The following is a 19,817-nucleotide window of genomic DNA, read 5'->3' on the forward strand; positions in this document are numbered from 1 at the left end:
TTGATGAGAGCACTTTTTTTAGCTGTGTGTGGAAAGTCGTCAAAGCCCCTTCCTGTGTGAATCAACAAGAGTGTCACGTCCACCACAGAAAAGTCACCACGCTCAGACCCAGAGATTGGACAGTGTGAAGATTTCACAGACCACAAAACATGAACGACACTGATTGTTTCTTTCCCTGTCTTTCGCATTGATTTTCCTCACAGTTCTTTTTTGTCTCCCTTCTCGGTGCTACAGGTGCCACTGCCCCCCGCAGCTCGAGGGGCCAGAATGTCAGCAGACAAGGCTTAGTTTCCTTGGCAACGGCTATGCCTGGTTTCCCCCCATAAAGCCATGCTTTGATAGCCATCTTTCACTGGAGTTCATGACTGAGAAAGACGATGGACTGCTACTGTATGCGGGCCCGTCGGCCATTCTGCTGCCTGGGGACAGTGAGGACTACATGGCTATAGGTAAAGTCTGGATTATTAGATGCCTGCCAATGGACCTGTGGGCCGTTATTGCACTACAATTTTAAACTTAATTTTCTGTGTTTAATTACTCAGTGGAAGGTAATCAGATATATGAGCCAAATTCTGTCCGTTAGTGTACTGCTGAGGGATATGAGAACTCACTCTACCAAATTACACAGCAAGTACTTTATGTGCTGCTATACAGAAAACCCAGTTTAACTGTTTAATGTGAATGCAATACGTTGTTGTGGGCCACATGCAATAGTCCACAACAGTGGTTCAGCTCCTGAAAAGACCTTGGCTCGTAGATATTCAGTGTCTCAGTCAAGATCACACCGGCAAGGTTTATTCTTGCTGACACGAAGACTCGAACCTCCAGGTGAAGGAAAGTAGTACAGATTTTATCAAACTGAATAGGTACAGTGATTGCTACGTAGGATTCATACTTTCAGTATATTTATAAATGGAAATTCGATTGCATAGGACTAATATTTAAGTGCAACCTAACGTGCATTGTGATGACTTACGTTACTTATTGGTACTATCGGTAGTGGTAAATATACTAAATAGCAAAAGTAATACATTTACTGGCAAAGGATAACGATAAATGTTAATGATGTATTTTGGGCTTCACTGGACTTATGAAGGGGCTCAGTCGCTGTTGCAAACACACAATCACCCACTTATACATATTTATTTAGGGTCTCCGGTTCGGCCTTCAATTATTTTATTTCTAAAATAAGGCCAACTTTAACCGCTGGTTCACCACAAATATCAATCTTTTTTTTTCTTCTTTTTTTTTTTAGATCCTGTCTCAGATTTCAGATTTTTAAATCAGATTTCTACCAATAAAATGAAGGTTAACTCATTTGATAGGCTCACATCATTTTAAAATGAGATTTGAAAAGGTTCTGCAGCAACATCTCATTTCAGAAATAACATCAACATTACTGAATAATTCACAGGGCTCCTCGTGAACAATAATTTGTGTGAACCGACCTTTTAATTCATTTATATCTCCTATTTTGAAACCATGTGTCACTATTTTCCATCATTTTCTTTCTGGAGAGCAGGTGTTAGCATCGTGCTATTTTGTATTTTCATTCTCTTTTTTTGTTTATAGTGTATGTTTGTTCTGAGTAGCTTTCATATGTCCCTTGGGCCGATATGAAATAGTCGCATCTTGACATTTTTTTCTTTCTTTCCAATACATTTCATCACAGTTTTTTTCTTGACCTTGTTGGTACATTTAGTCAGAAGCTCTTTTTTCTACAAATCTCTGAGAGCCTTTTAATGCCTCCACGTCACTAACAGCTGTAGCCAGAGGCTTTATGTTTTGGGGTTATTCATACAAATATCGTGAACGTGATATCCCTGGAACGCCTTGAGGGGATTTCTTAAAATTTGGGCAGAAACATCCACTTAAAAGACTTCACAAAGAAGAACTGAATGGATTTTGATGGTCAACAGTCAAGGTCACCAAGTCCTCAGGTCCATTCCATCCTCATGAACGGGATATCTCAGGAATACCTTGAGGGAAATTCATTACATCTGTCACAAACATCCACTTGGACTCAAGGATGAACTGATTCAAAATTGGTTGTCAAAGGTCAAGGTCAATCTGAAAATGATGACATTTTGGACAGACATGGATGTAAACTGCAACTTGACTGGTTGGCGGAGGCATACAACTTCTAGTTTGAGTTGAAGACGTTTCATTCAGGTAAAAGTACAATCTTTATTTTACTTCTGAACTTTCTTTTTCCTCAGAATTGATTGGTGGTACGCCTAGCCTGAAAATTAATCATGGTTCTGGAACCCTGGTCCTCCAGTTAACAAATAACGTTGGGGTGACTGACAGACGCTGGCATCGCCTTGATGTGAGGAGCAACAGTAAAGTAAGAGAAGAAAATCTTTACATGTTGTTCTCTCTTCCTCCCTGTGTAAAGAGATGTCAGAGTAAAATAGGTGCTGTAATTTGTAGAGAGGCTGGCTATCATGTAGTCACACGTCCATATTTGCTGCAGCTATGACCTCTCTTCACTCTCCCTCAATTTAAAGGAAGTGCGCTTCACTCTCGATCGATGTTCCAGTGCAATTATCATGGAGACAGAAGGCGTGGACTCATGGGCAGTGACAGAGGACCGCTCATCCTGTGAAATCCGCGGGGTCACACCCAACCGAGACAAGTAAGAGCAATGATTAAAAGTCTGACCAACACTGCACAAAATACCAACCAGGTGGTTCTTCTGGTCTAAAGGGAGACAAAAAGTACTATATTATGGAATAAATAATTATTCCATGACATATACATGAACATGTAGACATGAATAAATACATGTGGCTACGCTTTTTTGTGAAAACCCCTCTGTGTTTATGGTGGAAGTAGCCAACGATGTAACATTCTCCAGAGGTCCTTCTGGGGATTTCCTGTGGTTGCAATCTGTTAATCTTCTGAGGTCTTGTTCCCTTCACTGTTTTTAAATCTAAAAGGATGCTTGGCCCATAGGGAAAAGTGTCTTAGCACCACATGTCCCCATCGGGATAATCCTACACCGAGTGCAGCATTAGTAGTCACAGAGGCAGCAGTTTGCAAGGTGGTAAAAATGAAGAATTAAGAATACGGTCAATGTTTCTAGATAGTTATGTATACTGCTTGTACTGAATATAAAGGATATTCATGTAGAGGCTTTAGTGATATAATTGTGCTTATTTTGAGCAGAACTTACATACATTTACAGAACATCACCCACACAGTTGTAGCTGAGAATTGTCTATTTGGGACTGAAAGCTACAGTAGTGGTGGGACTGTACAAAAAAAATTACATTTAATTAAGTCCTAATGATTATTTTCATTATTGATTAATTCATTGATATGTTTTCTGATTAACTAAATTAATAGTTCAGTTCATAAGATGTAAATAAAACAGTGACAAAATGTTCCTACCGCCCAGATGCCTTATATAGAACAGACAAAGCAGCAAATCCTCAAATATAAGGAGCTCAGGGCAGATAATGTTTGGTATTTTACATGCATATACATTTTTTGTTTACTATTTAATTTATTGATTTATTGTTTCAGCTAAAAGGGATCTAACAAAAGCCAGTTGGAGCATTTTTATGGTTCCCTGATGTTCCCTATAAGTAACATTTTACAAACTTTTTTTTAAAACCGCTAATGTTCTCTTAACATCACTCTTTCACATAAAAAAGAATAATGTTCCTATCTCTGATATATTATTCAACACACGTCTTTTAGATACATGTTCAATTAAATAGTGTCTATAAAGGTGTTTGTGCATGCATGAAATCATTTCATGAAATCTAATCAGATACTGAGTCAGACTGTTTTAGGCTCACTATGTTCAATATCTCTCTGGAGGGAAGAAACTGTTGGTGAAATCCTCAGATGTACTTCTTAAAATGTTAATTCCATTTTTCTGGCTGTGTTTCCCCCAGAGTTGAGCTTGGACAGGCACATGTGATCATTGGTTTTGTTGTATAATTAAAGCTGTGAATTTATGATTGTTATAATTATATCAGGATGTTGCCACATATTCATTTTAATAACTTAAACTCTGATTGCTGTATTTGAGTTTTAGGTGGTACAAATAGTTATGTCATTAAACAGCGAATGTGACATTAGCAGAGAGTTGCTGTGCTGAATCAGTTTGTGTTTTCATCGTTTCGGTCAAATGTAATTTACGCGTTTTGCTTTTATTTATAAAAGTATAATGGAAAAAAAAAAGAATGGAAAAAGAACAAGAATAAGATGTCATATTTATTGTCAGAGAGCAGTGACAGTGATGACAGCCTGAGCAGGAAAATAATGAAACCATGAATCTAAACATTGACAGCTCATATGCTTGTATTCTGTTTTTCTTTATATTGAGAGGTGTGTTTTGAATTTGAACCATGACCATTTATATGGGGCTGTTTCCTTTTCTTCTCCTCTGTGTATACTTGCATATTGAGAGTTGCTTTTCTTTCCCAGGTATCTGAATGGAAGTCAAGTATTGCAGCTTGGAGGGGTCAACAATAACATATCCTATGAATACCCACAGCTGCAGCACAAACATTACACTGGATGCATAAGGAACCTACTTGTGGACAGCAAGGTACTGTGTGGAACAGGGCGGGTTCATTGAATACACACATTGACGCGATAGATGGAAGGATACATTGGTGCTGCAGGCTCGGTGTTTAACTCCTATACCTTTTATTGCGCTGTGTATACGTCAACACAGTTGCCAATAATGATACAAAAAAAGAAAGCGTGCACACATTCTCGTGCACTCACACGAGACCGGGACCTTCTAATAAAAGAAGTTCTCCATAGCGCGTGTAAAGATACAGAAGTCACCAAAATATATACTATAGTCTCAAATGCAAATTCCTCTCTAAGCAGCAGATTGGTACCTGTCAATATTATGTTATTGTGTTTTACATTATTGGATTATTCAAATTAATGCGTAAATGTAACAGCATTGTTATATTGTTCAGCTAAAATTAGCCGCTCTATATAGAGCTCAATAGTTAAATCTAGAACAATACGTACTTTGTAATGTGATCCTTGTTTTGAATGTAAAATATTAATCTGCAATATAACTGAAGCTGTAAACAAATTTCGTGAACTAAGAAGTACAGTATTTCTCTCCGAAACGTTGTGGAATAGAGAATACAATGGAAATACAATATCGATACAACTTACAAGTACTGTGTTGTAAGTCAAGTACACTTCTGTTGTAGCGCTGAAAGGCTTCACACACTTATGTGTGTTCTGCGCCAAACCAATAACCTCTTTGTCATGCTGCTACAAACAAAGAATCCCCTTCTGAAGTGCATTTGTTGATGATTTGATTACAACTTAAGTATCTTGTGGCATTATTTTGCTTATCTTTCAATAATACTTTCTATGTTTGGTGTATAGTTCTTTACATGTTTCATTATATTTGTATATATAGTAGGTGTTTCTTTAGGTTACATCTCTTATTTTGTACATCTTTATGTTAATGTGACTCTTCAATTTCCCTGCATATGATCAATTGGATTAATCAAAATATAATGTATTATTAAACAGTCAGCAATCAGATATCAATTTGTAGTATTTAACGGCACGATCTGCAATCACATTTCCACTTTTCCAGTGTCATTGTAAAGACAGCAACATCCACCCAAGTCTTCCTCCTCTTCATTCTTGTCGTGTTCTTCTTGTTTGCAGCTATATGACCTTGCGTTCCCAGCTGAATCCTCCAACACTGTGCCGGGCTGCTCTCTTATTGATGACCAATGCAACAACATGGAGCAATTGGCCTCCTGTGGCAAGAGGGGTCGCTGTCTTGGCGAGTGGGGCTCTTTTAGCTGCCTGTGTGAACCGGGGTTTTCAGGGCCTCAGTGTGCCCACGGTAAGCATATGAATTTGCTTTCAGTTGACCGTGGTGTTTTAAGGAAAGGAGAAGTGAGATCTCAGTGGAGTTTGGGCTTTTAAGCCTCACAAAGTGTACAAATCCAAAAGGGATGTGGGAAATTCTGCGCTCCAAGGAGCTCTCTGCTGCAGTGGGAAGATAACGTTGCCTATATAAAGTGCTTTTACAGAGCACCCCCCCCCCCCCCCCCCCCCCCCCCCCCCCCTCCCTTGCTGTGATATCCTCAATTATTTCTCCTTTGACAGCTGAATTAATTGAACAAGCCTTGTGTGTTTTTGGTGACAAGTGGCTCCAGAGTTCTCCTTCGACGGCCGGAGCCACATGCAGTTCCAGCTCTTGTGGTCATTGCCTGCGCGGGAGATGAGGGTCCAGGTCGGGCTTCGGACACATGCCACATTTGGTGTCATCCTCAGCCTGCTTTCCCAGGAGCAGAATGAATACCTACGTTTAGAGGTGAGTCACAACTGGTCACTCCTCTCCACCTTGACAGTTCTGATTGTCTTGTCTGTGGGCCTCAAGATGATAATTAGGGCCCAGACAGTGATTTCCATGCGAATACTTGTCAGGCTGAGAGTGAGTAATATCTGGGTTGGAGACATATGCGTGGATACTGAGGGGGCCGGGTGATTGACATATGTATGTTCTCAACAAAGGTCTTTCAGTAAGTGAAGAATGCTGCTATTTAAGAAATTAGTTCTTTGTTCAAGGTTATTTCTGTGTGTTTCAAAGCACAATTTAATATTGCAAGAAAGCAACTGTGGGCACTGTCATTCAAGGGCAGGGTGAAGGTCACAGCCCCTGCTCTGAACTTGAGTCTTTTTGACACAGCTTGCTTCTGTATGCATGCTGCCACAGCTGGTGTGGAGTGGTGCTCACGCAGAGCGTTTCTCCAGGAGACAAGTCTTCCTCACTTTGCCAAACCTCCGTAAGAGCAATGCTCTCCTGCCTGACACATCCCTGAGTGGATAGGAAACCGGGGTTTCGTCGAGACCTTTTATCTCATTGACTGGCAGGCCGAGTGCAAACAGCACCTGGAAGTAAATCGCTCTGTTAGGACTGTCACTTTCACAACTCACAGGTCAGCTGTTCTCAGTGAGCCTGTCTCCGTTATGGTATATTCCACACCACTGCTCTGTCTTTGAAAACATCTTGTCTTGTGCTTGTTACTTGTTAGACAGCATTGTTTAAATCAAAGATCTCGTCTCTTGTTCCTCTGTGGATCTTTGAACTTCATATAGAAAAACAATGTCGTCCTCTTCCCTCGTTACAGTCGCACAGTGACAGAAATAGGAAAAGGCTGTAGCCTTTACTGTATGCTGGCTGTGAAGCATCTCTGTGAAACCCTCTCTGGAGTTGAATTGGTGAGCTGTATAAAACATCTGATGTCTGTCTGAAACATTCAGCCTGGTTGTCTCAAAGCTCTTAGAAACACTTGAGCTCAAGCCTGGTGTATTTGCCGACAACAAGCCCTAATTTAAAGGGCTGTCTCTCTACCCTTTTTTCTTAAGGGTAGATATGGGATAGAGTGCACACTGAATAAATAACCAGACTTTCTCACAAAGGTTATCAAAGGCTAGCTCGGTACAAACAACATGCAGCTCTCCAAGGAGTATGGTGTCTCATCTAATGCAGTGTGTGAAGGAGTTTTTGGGGAGCGACGACTTTGTCAAAGACCAGTGACCCTTTAGAACAGTAAAACTCTAAAATCATAGCCTTTTTTTATTTTATTAAATGTGACTTGAGTTTAAAGTTCCGCAGGAACTCAGACTTGAACATTTTGTTTAGATCTCTGGGGACGATGCAGAAAGTTTATATAATATATCAGATTATTTCTTCTGAGTATTGATTGAGTCCTTTGCTCATTTTTGTTGTGTACATGAGGGCAGGATAAGCCACGGGGGGGGGGAGCAAAGTCAGCTTTTACTGTGTGTGTGTGTGTGCGTGTGTGTGTGTGTAGGTGTGTGTGTGTGTAGGTGTGTGTGTGTGTGTGTCCAGTGGGAGAGAGAAGCATTTGAAATGCCCATGCTGAGGGAGCAATAGTTAATGCAGGCTGGGTTGAATGTGAATTATCTTGCCCCACTGTTTCCAATTAAGCTTTGGACATGTACAAGCTGCAGTTATGGGAGCCCTTCATTGGTTCGGTCCATTGTGTTCGCTCATCCTTAACTGCTGAAGATAATTGTTGTTTCTTGTATACCTTCCCTTCGGGATCCCTCTGGCTTCCGCCATGCAGGGTTGTATACAGCAGCTCTGCAAAGCATTATAGCTGCAAAATTACTGAATTAATTTTCACCACTGAAATTTCCATGCCATTTTTTTCTGGCAGGTTCACCACCGAGAGTCTGTTCTTGGTTGTTAAGTAACACACTTCTTGTCTGGCCCAACCTTTGCTTCCTTTTCTTTCACCACGGGAGCTGGCCTACTTCTTATGATGTTGTTATGCTCAAGATCTGTTTTTACCCATCAACACAGCACAATGTGGCAGGAGTCCAGGTCTGCCTGTTTAGAATTTGTGTCGCCCCATTTTACATTTTTATTCACACAACTATTTCAAGCCTTGAAATCCTGATCAATGACAAACCAGACCAGCTTGTTTTGGTTTCAGCAATGTCTTCCACATGCAGTCCAGTAGTCAATCTGGATTCCATCCATAACACACAAACGCGTCTGTATAATTTCTTGCTTCTTTTGGTTCACTGGTCTGTTTCAATGCCTGCATTTTAAATCAGTAAAGCTCCACTGTGTATCTCAGGTTATTCAGGGTCTGCTGGCTGTTTTCTACAACCTCGGCGATGGAGACTACAACCTGACACTGCCCTACCATCGCCTCAGCGATGGAGAGTGGCACGAGGTGGAGCTGGATCGGTATGGCAGAGAGTTCACGCTGCGACTGGACGGAGGTGGAGGACGGCGAGAGGTTACGGCCTCACCTGGGCGGAGTCAGGAGATCATTATTGACCCCTCCGTGGTGATGCTCGGAAACTCTTTTCCCTCAGGACACAACCGGAGCTTCCTCGGTAGGTGGCTGTGTATATTAGGTTTAAATGCGTGAACAAATTAATTTATGTTGAGTGTAAGAATCATTTGGTGTGTTGTATGAATCAACAGGTTCATTTGTAAATTAATGAATTAGCAAACACATACTGAAAGGAGTGGATGTCACAGTTAACTTGTATACCTGTTCAAATTAATGGGCATATACGTAATTCAGTGTTTATTTTACCACTCACTGGCGCTTCTACATTTCCCAAACTAATCCAAAGGTGTCAGATCCCTTTGTATCAAGCAGATGAGAGAAAGGGAATCCGTGGGACTGATCTGTATTTAAATGATGTGTTAGAGCCTCATGTTTCCCACAGAGTGAGCCAACTACTCAGCAGCGAAAATATCCTGCAAAAAAAGAAGTCCATGCTGACAGCTTAGCCTCAGGCTGTTTGTGTGTTTGCATGCGTGTGTCAGGGAGTCTGTGTATGTGTGCCAATGTGCGTGTGTCTGTGTGTTTGAGTACCAGGGTGTAAATGCGTTTCCATGAAAGATTTGGCCCGAGGACTGGTGTCTTCGAGTGTCTTTTGGCATTGTAAACTCCGTTTTTTCTCTCTCCTCTTCCTTTTTCCTTATTCCACCAGGATGTTTGCGAGATGTGAGGTTTAACGGCCGCTCCATCCCTCTGGGACGGGAGCCGCCTACAGAGGGGCTTCAGGTGGTCACTTCGCAGGGCATCTCTGTTGGATGCTATTCAGAAGCCTGCAGGAAACATCACTGCTCCCCTCCCTTGGTCTGTGTGGACCTCTGGAGACACTATGAGTGCAGGTGCTGTAAATAAATACAGAATAAATAACCCAGGGTGTTAATGACACCGTGCAGGCACGTTCTGTACACATTTGGACACGCACATCCAGACCTGCATACCACAGCCTTGCTTATAATAAAATTACTAACACTAGCACTCAACTTGCATATTTTGCAAAAATAAACGACATCAAGACCCACACAGTTGCACAGTATAGATTTCCTACAGCAGGTATATAGAATAGTATGACCTTTTGGAAAGGAACTTTAAATGTCAAGTAACTTATTAACAATATTAACATATGGTCACATTAGGTTGAATGCTATTTATTAGCATTTGTCTGGTATAAACAAGTTCTGGGAATTGGAATTGTACGAGTTTTCCTAGAAACATTACGGCCCCGCGGAAAAAAAACAAAACCCAGAGCAGGCAAATCATCTGTGACCAGATTGCAGGTGCATTGGTACAGAAATACAATTAAGTCAAGAGGACCAGCCTGGGAAATGAATTAAAAAAACTATGTTACAAAGACAGACAACTGAGTCACCATTATAAAAATAATAATCAATAATTAAATAATTATAATACTATACTTTATTTAATAGCATAGTTTTCTAAAATTGCTTCTAATATTAAGAGCAATTATCTAAACGATAAAGAAATACTGACAACAAGAAATTGGGTAACACTTTATAATAACTGCACGGTATGAAGTATTTTATAATATTTCATTTACAAATGGTAAATCTATCATTTATAAATGTGGAACAACGCTTTATAAATGATGAATTAAGTGTGTACTCATACTTAATTAATGCTTCATAGCGTGTAGTTATTATAAAGTGTTCCAAGAATTTTTTTTTTTGTTGTCCTTTTTTCAAAAAGGGTTTATAAGCTCTAACTAATAACTTTATTAATGTTTAATAAATCCTTTACTAATCTTATAACACATTTGTTCTGGTGTTTTATCCTCATCTATCACATCTCCCAGATTTAAATCCATATTTGAACAGTTTATTCATATTTAGTGTATACTTAATGGGTTGCCTTATTATACATGTATTAATCTATTACTGAAATGGGTATTTATTAATGATTATTTACATAAATGCATAACTGGTAACCATAACATTGTTCTCATTAATGGCATATTAATTATCAACATTAGTACATTTATTAACAATAATTAAATCACAAGCTCCAATTTCTAAATCCCCATCCACATATAAATAAGAAAAATCAAGCATGCCGTAATCAAAACAAGTTATACAGTACGACTAAAAAAAGCACAGTTTGCTCATTTATGTAAAAGTATAATGATCAAAGTTCCAAAGTGTCCACCAGATGGCAGCTCGGCTGAGTTCGGCGTGTGACACTCTGTAACTGAGCCTGACAGAATAGAGGCTCACAGTGGGGACTGTCTCAGTCTCAAGGCTGCGTCTTTAAACTCTGCAGGATCACCGAGTCTCAAGACTCCGAAACAGTGTGGGACTTCCCACACCCTATCCGTATTCTGTGATGGCAGCACAGCCTCAGGTTACAACGCACTGTGAGAAGCACGGGGCAGGGCTGAGTGATATCCAGGGGATGTGTGGTACAAATACATTGTGGAACTACCACCACAAAGCCAATCTTGGCTTCTCAGTTTCTTTTCTCTTTTGTTTTTATACAGTACAGTCGACACTTTGTAACCTTCAAAGAGCATATCTTTGAATCTGGTTTAAGGACTGTAACACCTCAGGGATTTAATTTTACCCCGTCAGTTTGGGTGTCGCAGCTCTGTAGAACTCAAAGCTCCTTTTATCTGAAAGCTTCCCAAGTGTCTCTTGTCTTTGCTTTACGCTACTGTGTCTCCGCTCATGCACAGGTGCCCTCCGGGCCACATGACCAAAGAGAGCTCCCTGGGCAAAGTGTGCGTCTACACGCTGTGCGCCAGCCGGCCGTGTCGCCACGGCACCTGCGTGGCTCACTCTCCATCCCGCTACTCCTGCCGCTGCAGCGAGGGCTACCGGGGACGCCACTGTGAGGTGACGCTCGCCATGTTCCACAATGAAGACGGCAACAGCCTCAGCCTCAGCTCCATGTTCGCCATCAGCATATGTGTCATGGCCTTTCTAGGTAGCTATGTCGACTATGTCCTCTTCTACCTGTGGTAACCCAAAACGTGTGTCATCCGCTCTTCTCATGTTTCTTTTTTCATCTATTCTGGATCATCTTCTCTCTTTTTCATTTGTGATGCGCTGATTTTCATCTTGTATTTTAATTTTTGTTTCTTCTAATCTTCATGGTATAATCCTCACACTGTGTTTGGTTTTGTCTGTAACACAGTTTTGTCTGTTTTCTGTTAAATCTACATACACATACTTGTACAGTATCTTGTAGCCATATTGATCTCTTGAGTTGAACCAAGATGTGATTTCCTCCATGGGAGGTCGGCAGAAAAATGAAACTGATAGAGTAGCAGGGAGGGAAACATTGTATGTATTAATTTATGATTCACAGGGAAGCTTTTAAAGCCCCGGGAGAATTTTGGATCTTCTTTATGTGTTTTTCTATATTTCTCATCACGTCTGTGTCCCCTGTCTATTCCAATGTTATGCTCTGACTTCAGAAGTCAATTTCTCTCTCAGCCTTACATTTTATGTGTCCAACCATTTTATATATCCCACTCTCTCATTTTACTCCTTTGATGTATTTCTTCTTGCTTTTCCATCCACATTTCTGTGTAAGTTTCTGTTTTCCCAAATCCCCCTCAATGTGTCCATATTGTCCATGCACTACTATGTACACTATTGTAATCAGGGATCACTTACATCAAGAAAAACGGCCAAAGTACAGACTTTACTTTAATTAAGGTTATTCAAGAATAACCCTCGGCTAAAGGTTAGATATATACAATGCGGTGATATGATATGGACAAGCATGGGGCAAGATTCCTTTGGTCAGAGGACGTGCAGCGAGCGGCTTGCAAGAAAAACAGAACAATAGAAAACAGAATAATCTGCAGAATCATTTGTGCCAAAATGCAGAAACATTTTAGCCATTCACAACAGCAAACATCATGTCTCCTCTCGAAACTTTAAACTTGAAGAAACTGTTTGTTCATTGTGTTTTTTAGAACACATGCTAGCTGGAAGATAATGTACCGGCTTGCTATTTACATCCTATTAATAAGAAATAGACCTCTTCAATAGCTGCCCGCGGAGGACTATGTCTTCAATATTAAGTATGTGGTAATGTGGTCTTGAGCTCTTTGTTGAGGTATTTGAAAAATAAAGAAAAAAACGTTACGCCATATCTTGTAGAAGTGAACAGACTACAGTCTTACAGCACATTCCCAACATGAGTGCAGCATGCAGTCGGCACTTCGATTGGCACATTAACAATTTCATTTATAATTGGCACATTATAAAGGATAAATGCCCTAACCAGAATATTAAAGTCTTAGTGTGGCTGAGGTATGTTCATGAAAACAAACTAGCTTCATCAAATCAAGAAAAATGGGCAAATGAGGTTATTTTCTTGAACGTTATGCATTGTTTTGTGGCAACATGTTTTCACCCCCAACCTTGTCAAACGCTTGGTCAGCGACCCGGAGCTTCAAAGTATGGCACTCGGTACCCCTCTATAGCGATGTGGCGTGTCAGTTTCCACTTGTTACATCCATAGTGTCTTTTCAAAATACGTTTCCGTCTTCACCGTGAGATATGTTTCGACAACAAAATCCCTTGAGGTTCAGGGAACAAGCAAGATGGATGTTAACTTGACTTACTAAGGTGTGTAGCGACCCGTGTGGACCAGAGTCCTGTGTGTCTTTGTTGGATCCATCCACCGCCGTGTTCCGCCTCTCTTTATACTGCGTGGGTGGTCTGACTGTCCAATCATGAGGCGGGTGGGTTTAGACTGGAGTTAGTTGAAGGCCCGGTGCAGCGGTATCAGACATTGAAGGGCACGGACCAACCGTTGATATTTGACACGTTGGGATGAGAGTGGATTGTTTGTGGGCCAAAAAAAAAACATTGAAGAATCATTGAAGAATTCAAACTGTGATGAATATGGCAAATAAATGAATAAACCAAACAACAAGCACCAGATTGAGGCAGTGTTGTGACTATAAAGTTCAGTTCACAAGAGTGTATCAAAGTAAGAATAACATTGAAGTTTTTTTGAAATATTTCAAAGTAAAAAATGAATTGGCAAACCTTAAGCGTTGGAGTTTGAGGGCTTTTATTGAAAAAGCCTCCTTTTGAAGACTTAGGCTGATCCAAGGCTGCTTTCTGATATATATATATATATATATATATATATATATATATATATAAGGGGTCATAAGTTCAGAAATCAGACCAGACATGGAGTACCTAAGCTAAATAATTTAGGATATGTTTCTTAGTTGAAGAAAGCATTTTTAAACACTTTATTCTTCTCTGCATCTAAATTTAATTTAATTCAGGGGCCTTAAAAAGAAGGACTTTGAGCTTTGAGGAAGTAAAGCCATCTGGGCCATTTGGCTTCATTTGCAGGTAACTGTTAAAGATTTAAAGATTGTCTTTATATATTTGTGCATGATGTGACCAAGTGGAACAAACTGAGGAATAGAGAGCCTTGAATTGAACCCTGAGGAGCACCACCAGTTGATTTTTCTGAACAAGAAATACAATTGTCATTTTAACTTAGATACATCTTTTTTTTAAGTTGTATTATCATATTTTTTATTAATGATACGTCTTCTGTTTATTAATCAATAATTGTGTTACGTGTTTCAGAGCATTAAGTGACATCTTTAAAATCCAATACCCAAATATATCCATCCATCCATTTTCAATACCGCTTATCCTCATTAGGGTCGCAGGGCGCTGGAGCCTATCCCAGCTGACATAGGGCGAAGGCAGGGGACACCCTGGACAGGCCGCCAGTCCATCGAGGGCATACCCAAATATATAACATTTCTAATGTTTTTCTGTTTAGTTTTTTTAAACAAAAAAAGACAATTAATCAGTTATCAATATACTTATACTTAATTTCCTCTTGACCGACAAACCGATTAATCAGCTAATGTCTCCGCTCTAGTCCTGGTGACGCTGCACTTGTGCAATACAATTGCACGATTGATGGTGTCATAAGCTGTCGTAAGATTTACGAGGACCAAGATTCAATACCTACCCACATCTGCTGCCAGCAAGGCCTTTTTAAATGTGTATGCATTGATATCGCTACAGAAAAGATGATGTGTCCCTTTAATTCATTGTTGAGTAGGACAGGGATGAGTTCATTGTGTTAGTTTAAAGCAATATAGCTAAGAAAATGGCATTTCTGGTCCTCACAAAGATAGAAGGACAAATGTATGTGCATGTGTATGAGTGGCTCTCATGTTGCTGCACCCACTGCCGTCTGTAGGGCCTCATACTGTTTATGAGTCTTTCTGTCAGAGACAGGCTTTTAAAACGCTCGGGCGATTCAATACACCGTCTCTGCCTCATAACTGACTCAACGTTTCCCTCCAAGGCATGTGGCGAGTATTGGGACATCAGTTGTTCTGACACTTGAGAGTGAAACGCATAAAGCGCTCTTCAATATTTGATAATGAATTCAAAGTGTGGCCTTGGCATCGTTCATGAAAATTCATGCGTTGCTTGCATTGGCAACTAAAGAAAGGTGCAGTCGATTGAAGTCGCTTGCCCGCTGTTGCTGATGAGGCATTTATATTCAAGGCTTAAAATGTTCACCTCACCAAGAATCACCGTCTGTTCATTAGCACAATTCAGACTGGAAAGGGCCGTCTTTGATGACTGTACAGTAATTACATGTCCACACCTTTTAATAAGGGAATAAAATGCGTTGTCTCTACCTGAATGCAAAAAGAAGAACCAGTTTTCCTCTATTATCAAAGGTCCTGAATATGGAAATAAGAGTAATCCATGTGAATATGTAGATGTTTCATGATGACCCTCATCACCCATAAATAGCCTATACTGCACTCGGCGAGACTGCTAGCCGGGTGCAAAATTAAAGGGGGACTCCTTCTCTCCCTCAACATGCATTAAAAGTTAAAATGATCATCCATTATTGAGTTTTACATAAGCCATCGCAGGCCGACCAGAATGTGAGTTAAGCATGAGCTATTGACGGAGCCAGATGAGGTGATTTCTGTCCAAGCCTCATTAATCCAGCATCAAATCTGACGTCCTGGTTTTTTAAGAAATTAGCTTCCCATATGGGCTCTGGATGCTAAGCAATCATGTAAAGTGCCTGTACTTTTTTATTCCCTGATAAATAAATTATTTTCTCAACTCTTCACCATCACTCATCTGTCTCATTTCCTTCCACTCGTTCGTCAGTTTCCTTTCCCCTGAACCTCCCATTGATGTTTCGTCCACATCGCACTTCATCTTTTCTCATTAACATCAGACTGGAGCGACGGAGAAAGGGTTAAGTGTTTCGATCAAACTGTGTTGTCGTTGTTTACTCAACGCTCATTCATAATACGCAGTCCGGTCCGGGCTAACATCATAATACCCTGCTCATAGTATCGGTTAGAGGGCAGAGAGGCAGCAGCATTATGGATTGATGAACGACTGCGATGTTTGTTCTCCACCCTGAGTGATATTGATCTCACTGGAATGTAGCTACACACACACACACACACACACACAACTCTAGGCAGCAGCGGCTGCAGGCTTACGGGCAAAGTTTTTCAGCAGGCAGCTAGAGCAGGTGTGTGTGGTGTTGAGGTGAGCGCAGGCCTGCAGCACCTCCAAGCAAGTCATTCTGGGGCCCAGAAGAAGGGGCCGGCTTACCGGGCCTCATCAAGATTCTGGTGTTTTTCTGCGAGTGCGCTCTGGCGCGAAGGAGTCGGATCGGCTGATCAATACAGCTCTCCCTCCACCCCATACTGAACACAATCTCTCTGTTTCTATATAATATTAGAGCAGCATGAAATAAAAGTGTTTCAGCTGAGGTGTTAAAGATGTTCCAGGGAGTGAGATGATGATTTCTTATTGAGATAATGTTTTCCTCCCGCAGAGATTAGCTCCCAGGGAGTTGTTTTTCTGTCGATGTTTATGAATGTCAGCCTGTTAGTGTGACCCAAAAGAGCCGTCAGTGCATTCTTCTCTTTCGAAGCACTTACTTTAAAAATCCAGACTAATGTGATTACCTTGCATTTCTCAGAAGATTTCCAATTAAACTGATACTTAGCACACACCGTATAAACCATTCGAGTTGAAATGGAGCCCATCTAGTGTGAGAGATAAAAAGCCGAGGCCAGACAGAGGCCAGAGAGGGACTGAAGAACACAAACCGTGAGACACTTAATGACTGGGGGAGAGAAGAGGAAAGACGGAGGGGAAGTTCCAATACAGAGAAACAAAACAAAAAGAATTACAGATTAAGAAAAAGAGTGAACAAGTAAAAAGAGATAGCGAGGAAGGGAGAAAGAGAAAAAGGGGGGAAAAGGGAATAGCAGATGGGAGGAAAATATTGGTTGAGATTAATGGACTTTAAAGGTCAGTCCAGCATGCTGTATAATTCAGCACACAATAGCTGTGATTGATGTGTCTGCTTCAGAACCTTTCTGCTTGGCTCCCGCAGCATTCCCTTCCACCTTCAGCAAAGCCACCAAGGCTTTGAGTTTAAGCTGGGAGGAGTACAAATTCAGTTAATAGGTTTCCAAGGAGCTGCGGTCTTTGATAAGTCAGGAAACGGAGATGCAACATCAGTGGGAAAAGGTGGAAAGGTGGTGCCTGTGTTCGTAGATTCCATTAGTATGTCTTAACTGTACAGTCAGTACAGCTGATGGGTCTTCCAGGACAAATTAACGTGATGGAAAATCACTTTAGTATGTTTTGGTCTATATCACCTATCTATTTAGAGTGATGTTTGGTGTTGTGTTTCATTTAACAAAAGAATGTGTAGTGTCAACATTTTACTGCCGGTGCCGAGTATTTCAATGTTTGTATCATCGCTTTCCTTTCACCTTGTCAATTTCATGCACACCCAAAAAAGGTGTGTTTTTCTGCTCACTGCTCACTGCTCACTTTCCAGCATGTAAAGTGTGCTCCCGCTGCGTTAACCTGCTCTCTGGCACCCCTCAGTGTTGATGCTGGGCCTGTTCCTCTACTCCTGCTGGAGGAGGCACAAGGGCCTGAAGGAGGGTGTGTACCATGTGTCCGCGCACCACGGCGAGTGGGAGGACATCCGTGAGAATGTGCTCAACTACGACGAGGAGGGTGGAGGGGAGCAGGACCAGGTAAACATATACACAAGCAGGCATTTTGTATTTGCAACACAGGCAGGGAGAGTAAATAAAGCACCCGACACAAACATCGCACTGCTGTAAGTTCTCCTTTCCAGTTGTATGCGTTTTAAATGCCGCACAATATTTCAGTAAAAGTATATGAGAAGACGAATAAGATGGTACGGAAGCTAAAACAGGGACAGAGTGTAAATGTAAAATCAAATTTCAACTCCCTGTAGAGCTAGGAATGTGAGTCAATTAGCTCAAATTAAGCAAGTAGACACCAATAGCTGCTAATGCCTCGGTTTTAATAGTGCTGGTAATAGCAGTTTCACCCCCTCTGCAATCAGATAATTAATTACTTGGCTAATCAATGGTGCCTTTGATGCCGACATCTCTTCCTACATGGTGGAGCTTAGTCTTAGTCTGAGGATCGGGTTCATTTCCTAGCAGAGGCATTAACTAGTTACACTGCTCTGAGCACAAATTGGTGTCATATGGCAATGTTGTTTCCCATTATCTCTTAAATTCCCCCCCCCCCCCAATGATTGCCTGGGAAAACGTTTCTCTTTTCTTGTCTTCTGCCCTTCTTTCGTAACCTGCTTTCCCTTCTGTCGCTCCTCTCAGAATGCCTTTAATATGGTGGAGCTGCAGCGCTCTCTCCAACCCAGCCCTGCACAGTCCCTCCGGTACAGCTACCCACAAAGCATCATCTCCTACCCGCAGACTAAGCTTCCCCAGGACAACATTAAGAAGGGGGTGTCTAATGGGAATGGCAGCGCAGCGATAGCCCTGCGGCTGGCCATTCCCCCGTCAGAGACAGAAACCCTGCCGTCCCCTCTGACCTTCCGGCGCTCCCAAAAAACCCTCTCCTTCTCCAGCCAGGACTTGGCCCGCTACCTGTGTGAGGTCATTCGGGACATGGAGCACCCGGGGGAGCTCGGCACCATGACCACACCGCGACGTCCCTCCCGAAAGGAGCGCAGCCTGGCGGCGGTGCGCTCCCTCAGCTCCCTCAGTACTTCTCAGGGTTCAGAGGTCAGGCTTCAGGCGGCCCAGAGCACCCGGCTGGACAGGTTCAAAACGCTCCGAGCTGTGGTTAGCGATTTGAGAGGAGAGTCCAAGACTCCGGAGGGCCAGAAAGACAAACTGAAGGAAAGCAGAGGGCAGCTGAACTGTGAGAAGAGCGGCTGAGGCTGCACTCGGGGAAACTGAACTGAAGGTTGCAGCAACACAAATCAGAAGGCGTTGGTGGAATTCCAAAGGGAGATAATTAAATGTGAATCTGAGACTGGGAGGTTGCCCAGGGTCTATGTGAAGTCTACTATAAATGTACTGTATTGATGAAACTTTGAACATTTAAGTACTTTGATATAAAACATGTTTACCAATGAATGAGCAGATGTGATGTATTGTTTACTTGGCATTGCACTGTACAGTATTTACTCCACAGAAAGCACTTTTCCAGAGCGACCTGTGTCAAAACTATTCGTGTCATAAAAGAGTAATGTCTGCAAGCAAGACAGCAAATGAGTTTCCTGTGAGAGAGCTGGATTCTTGTTGCCATTAATGACTCATGAAATGGTTTGTGAAAAATGATTTTGTTTCATTTGTATTATCTCTTTCCTTTTAAATAAATAATTATCTTTGATAATATTTCAAGCTTGATCTTATTCAAACACCAGTTCTCGTTTTTGAAGTTCAAGCCAACTTACATCATCAAATGTTGGTCAGGGTGGATATTTTTTTTGTCATAAAGCTTAGCAGACACAAAGTAAAGTAAGCCGGCAGTCTTATTACCTACACATGAATAACTATTCTGTTTTTCCAGCATGGGGGGGATTCGGATTTCCAAGGTGAGGTGACACATCCTCTGAGGAGCTTTAGTTTTTCAGATACCCAGTACAAAACACAAC

General features: G+C 41.4%; 1 protein-coding gene across 1 annotated transcript in view; it reads left to right on the top strand.

Annotated features, from left to right (window-relative positions):
- Positions 1-19,095, top strand: part of LOC117732540 (neural-cadherin-like) — a 75,845-nt gene extending 56,750 nt beyond the window's left edge. The window contains 11 exon segments of the mRNA XM_034535549.1: positions 235-449; positions 2,220-2,347; positions 2,511-2,638; positions 4,444-4,567; positions 5,671-5,854; positions 6,162-6,328; positions 8,628-8,892; positions 9,502-9,685; positions 11,533-11,783; positions 17,759-17,913; positions 18,529-19,095. Of these exon segments, the coding sequence (XP_034391440.1) occupies positions 235-449; positions 2,220-2,347; positions 2,511-2,638; positions 4,444-4,567; positions 5,671-5,854; positions 6,162-6,328; positions 8,628-8,892; positions 9,502-9,685; positions 11,533-11,783; positions 17,759-17,913; positions 18,529-19,095 (2,368 nt within the window).
- Positions 19,096-19,817: the final 722 nt, after the last annotated feature.

This window comes from Cyclopterus lumpus, chromosome 6, assembly GCF_009769545.1.
Source record: "Cyclopterus lumpus isolate fCycLum1 chromosome 6, fCycLum1.pri, whole genome shotgun sequence".
Taxonomy (NCBI): domain Eukaryota; kingdom Metazoa; phylum Chordata; class Actinopteri; order Perciformes; family Cyclopteridae; genus Cyclopterus; species Cyclopterus lumpus.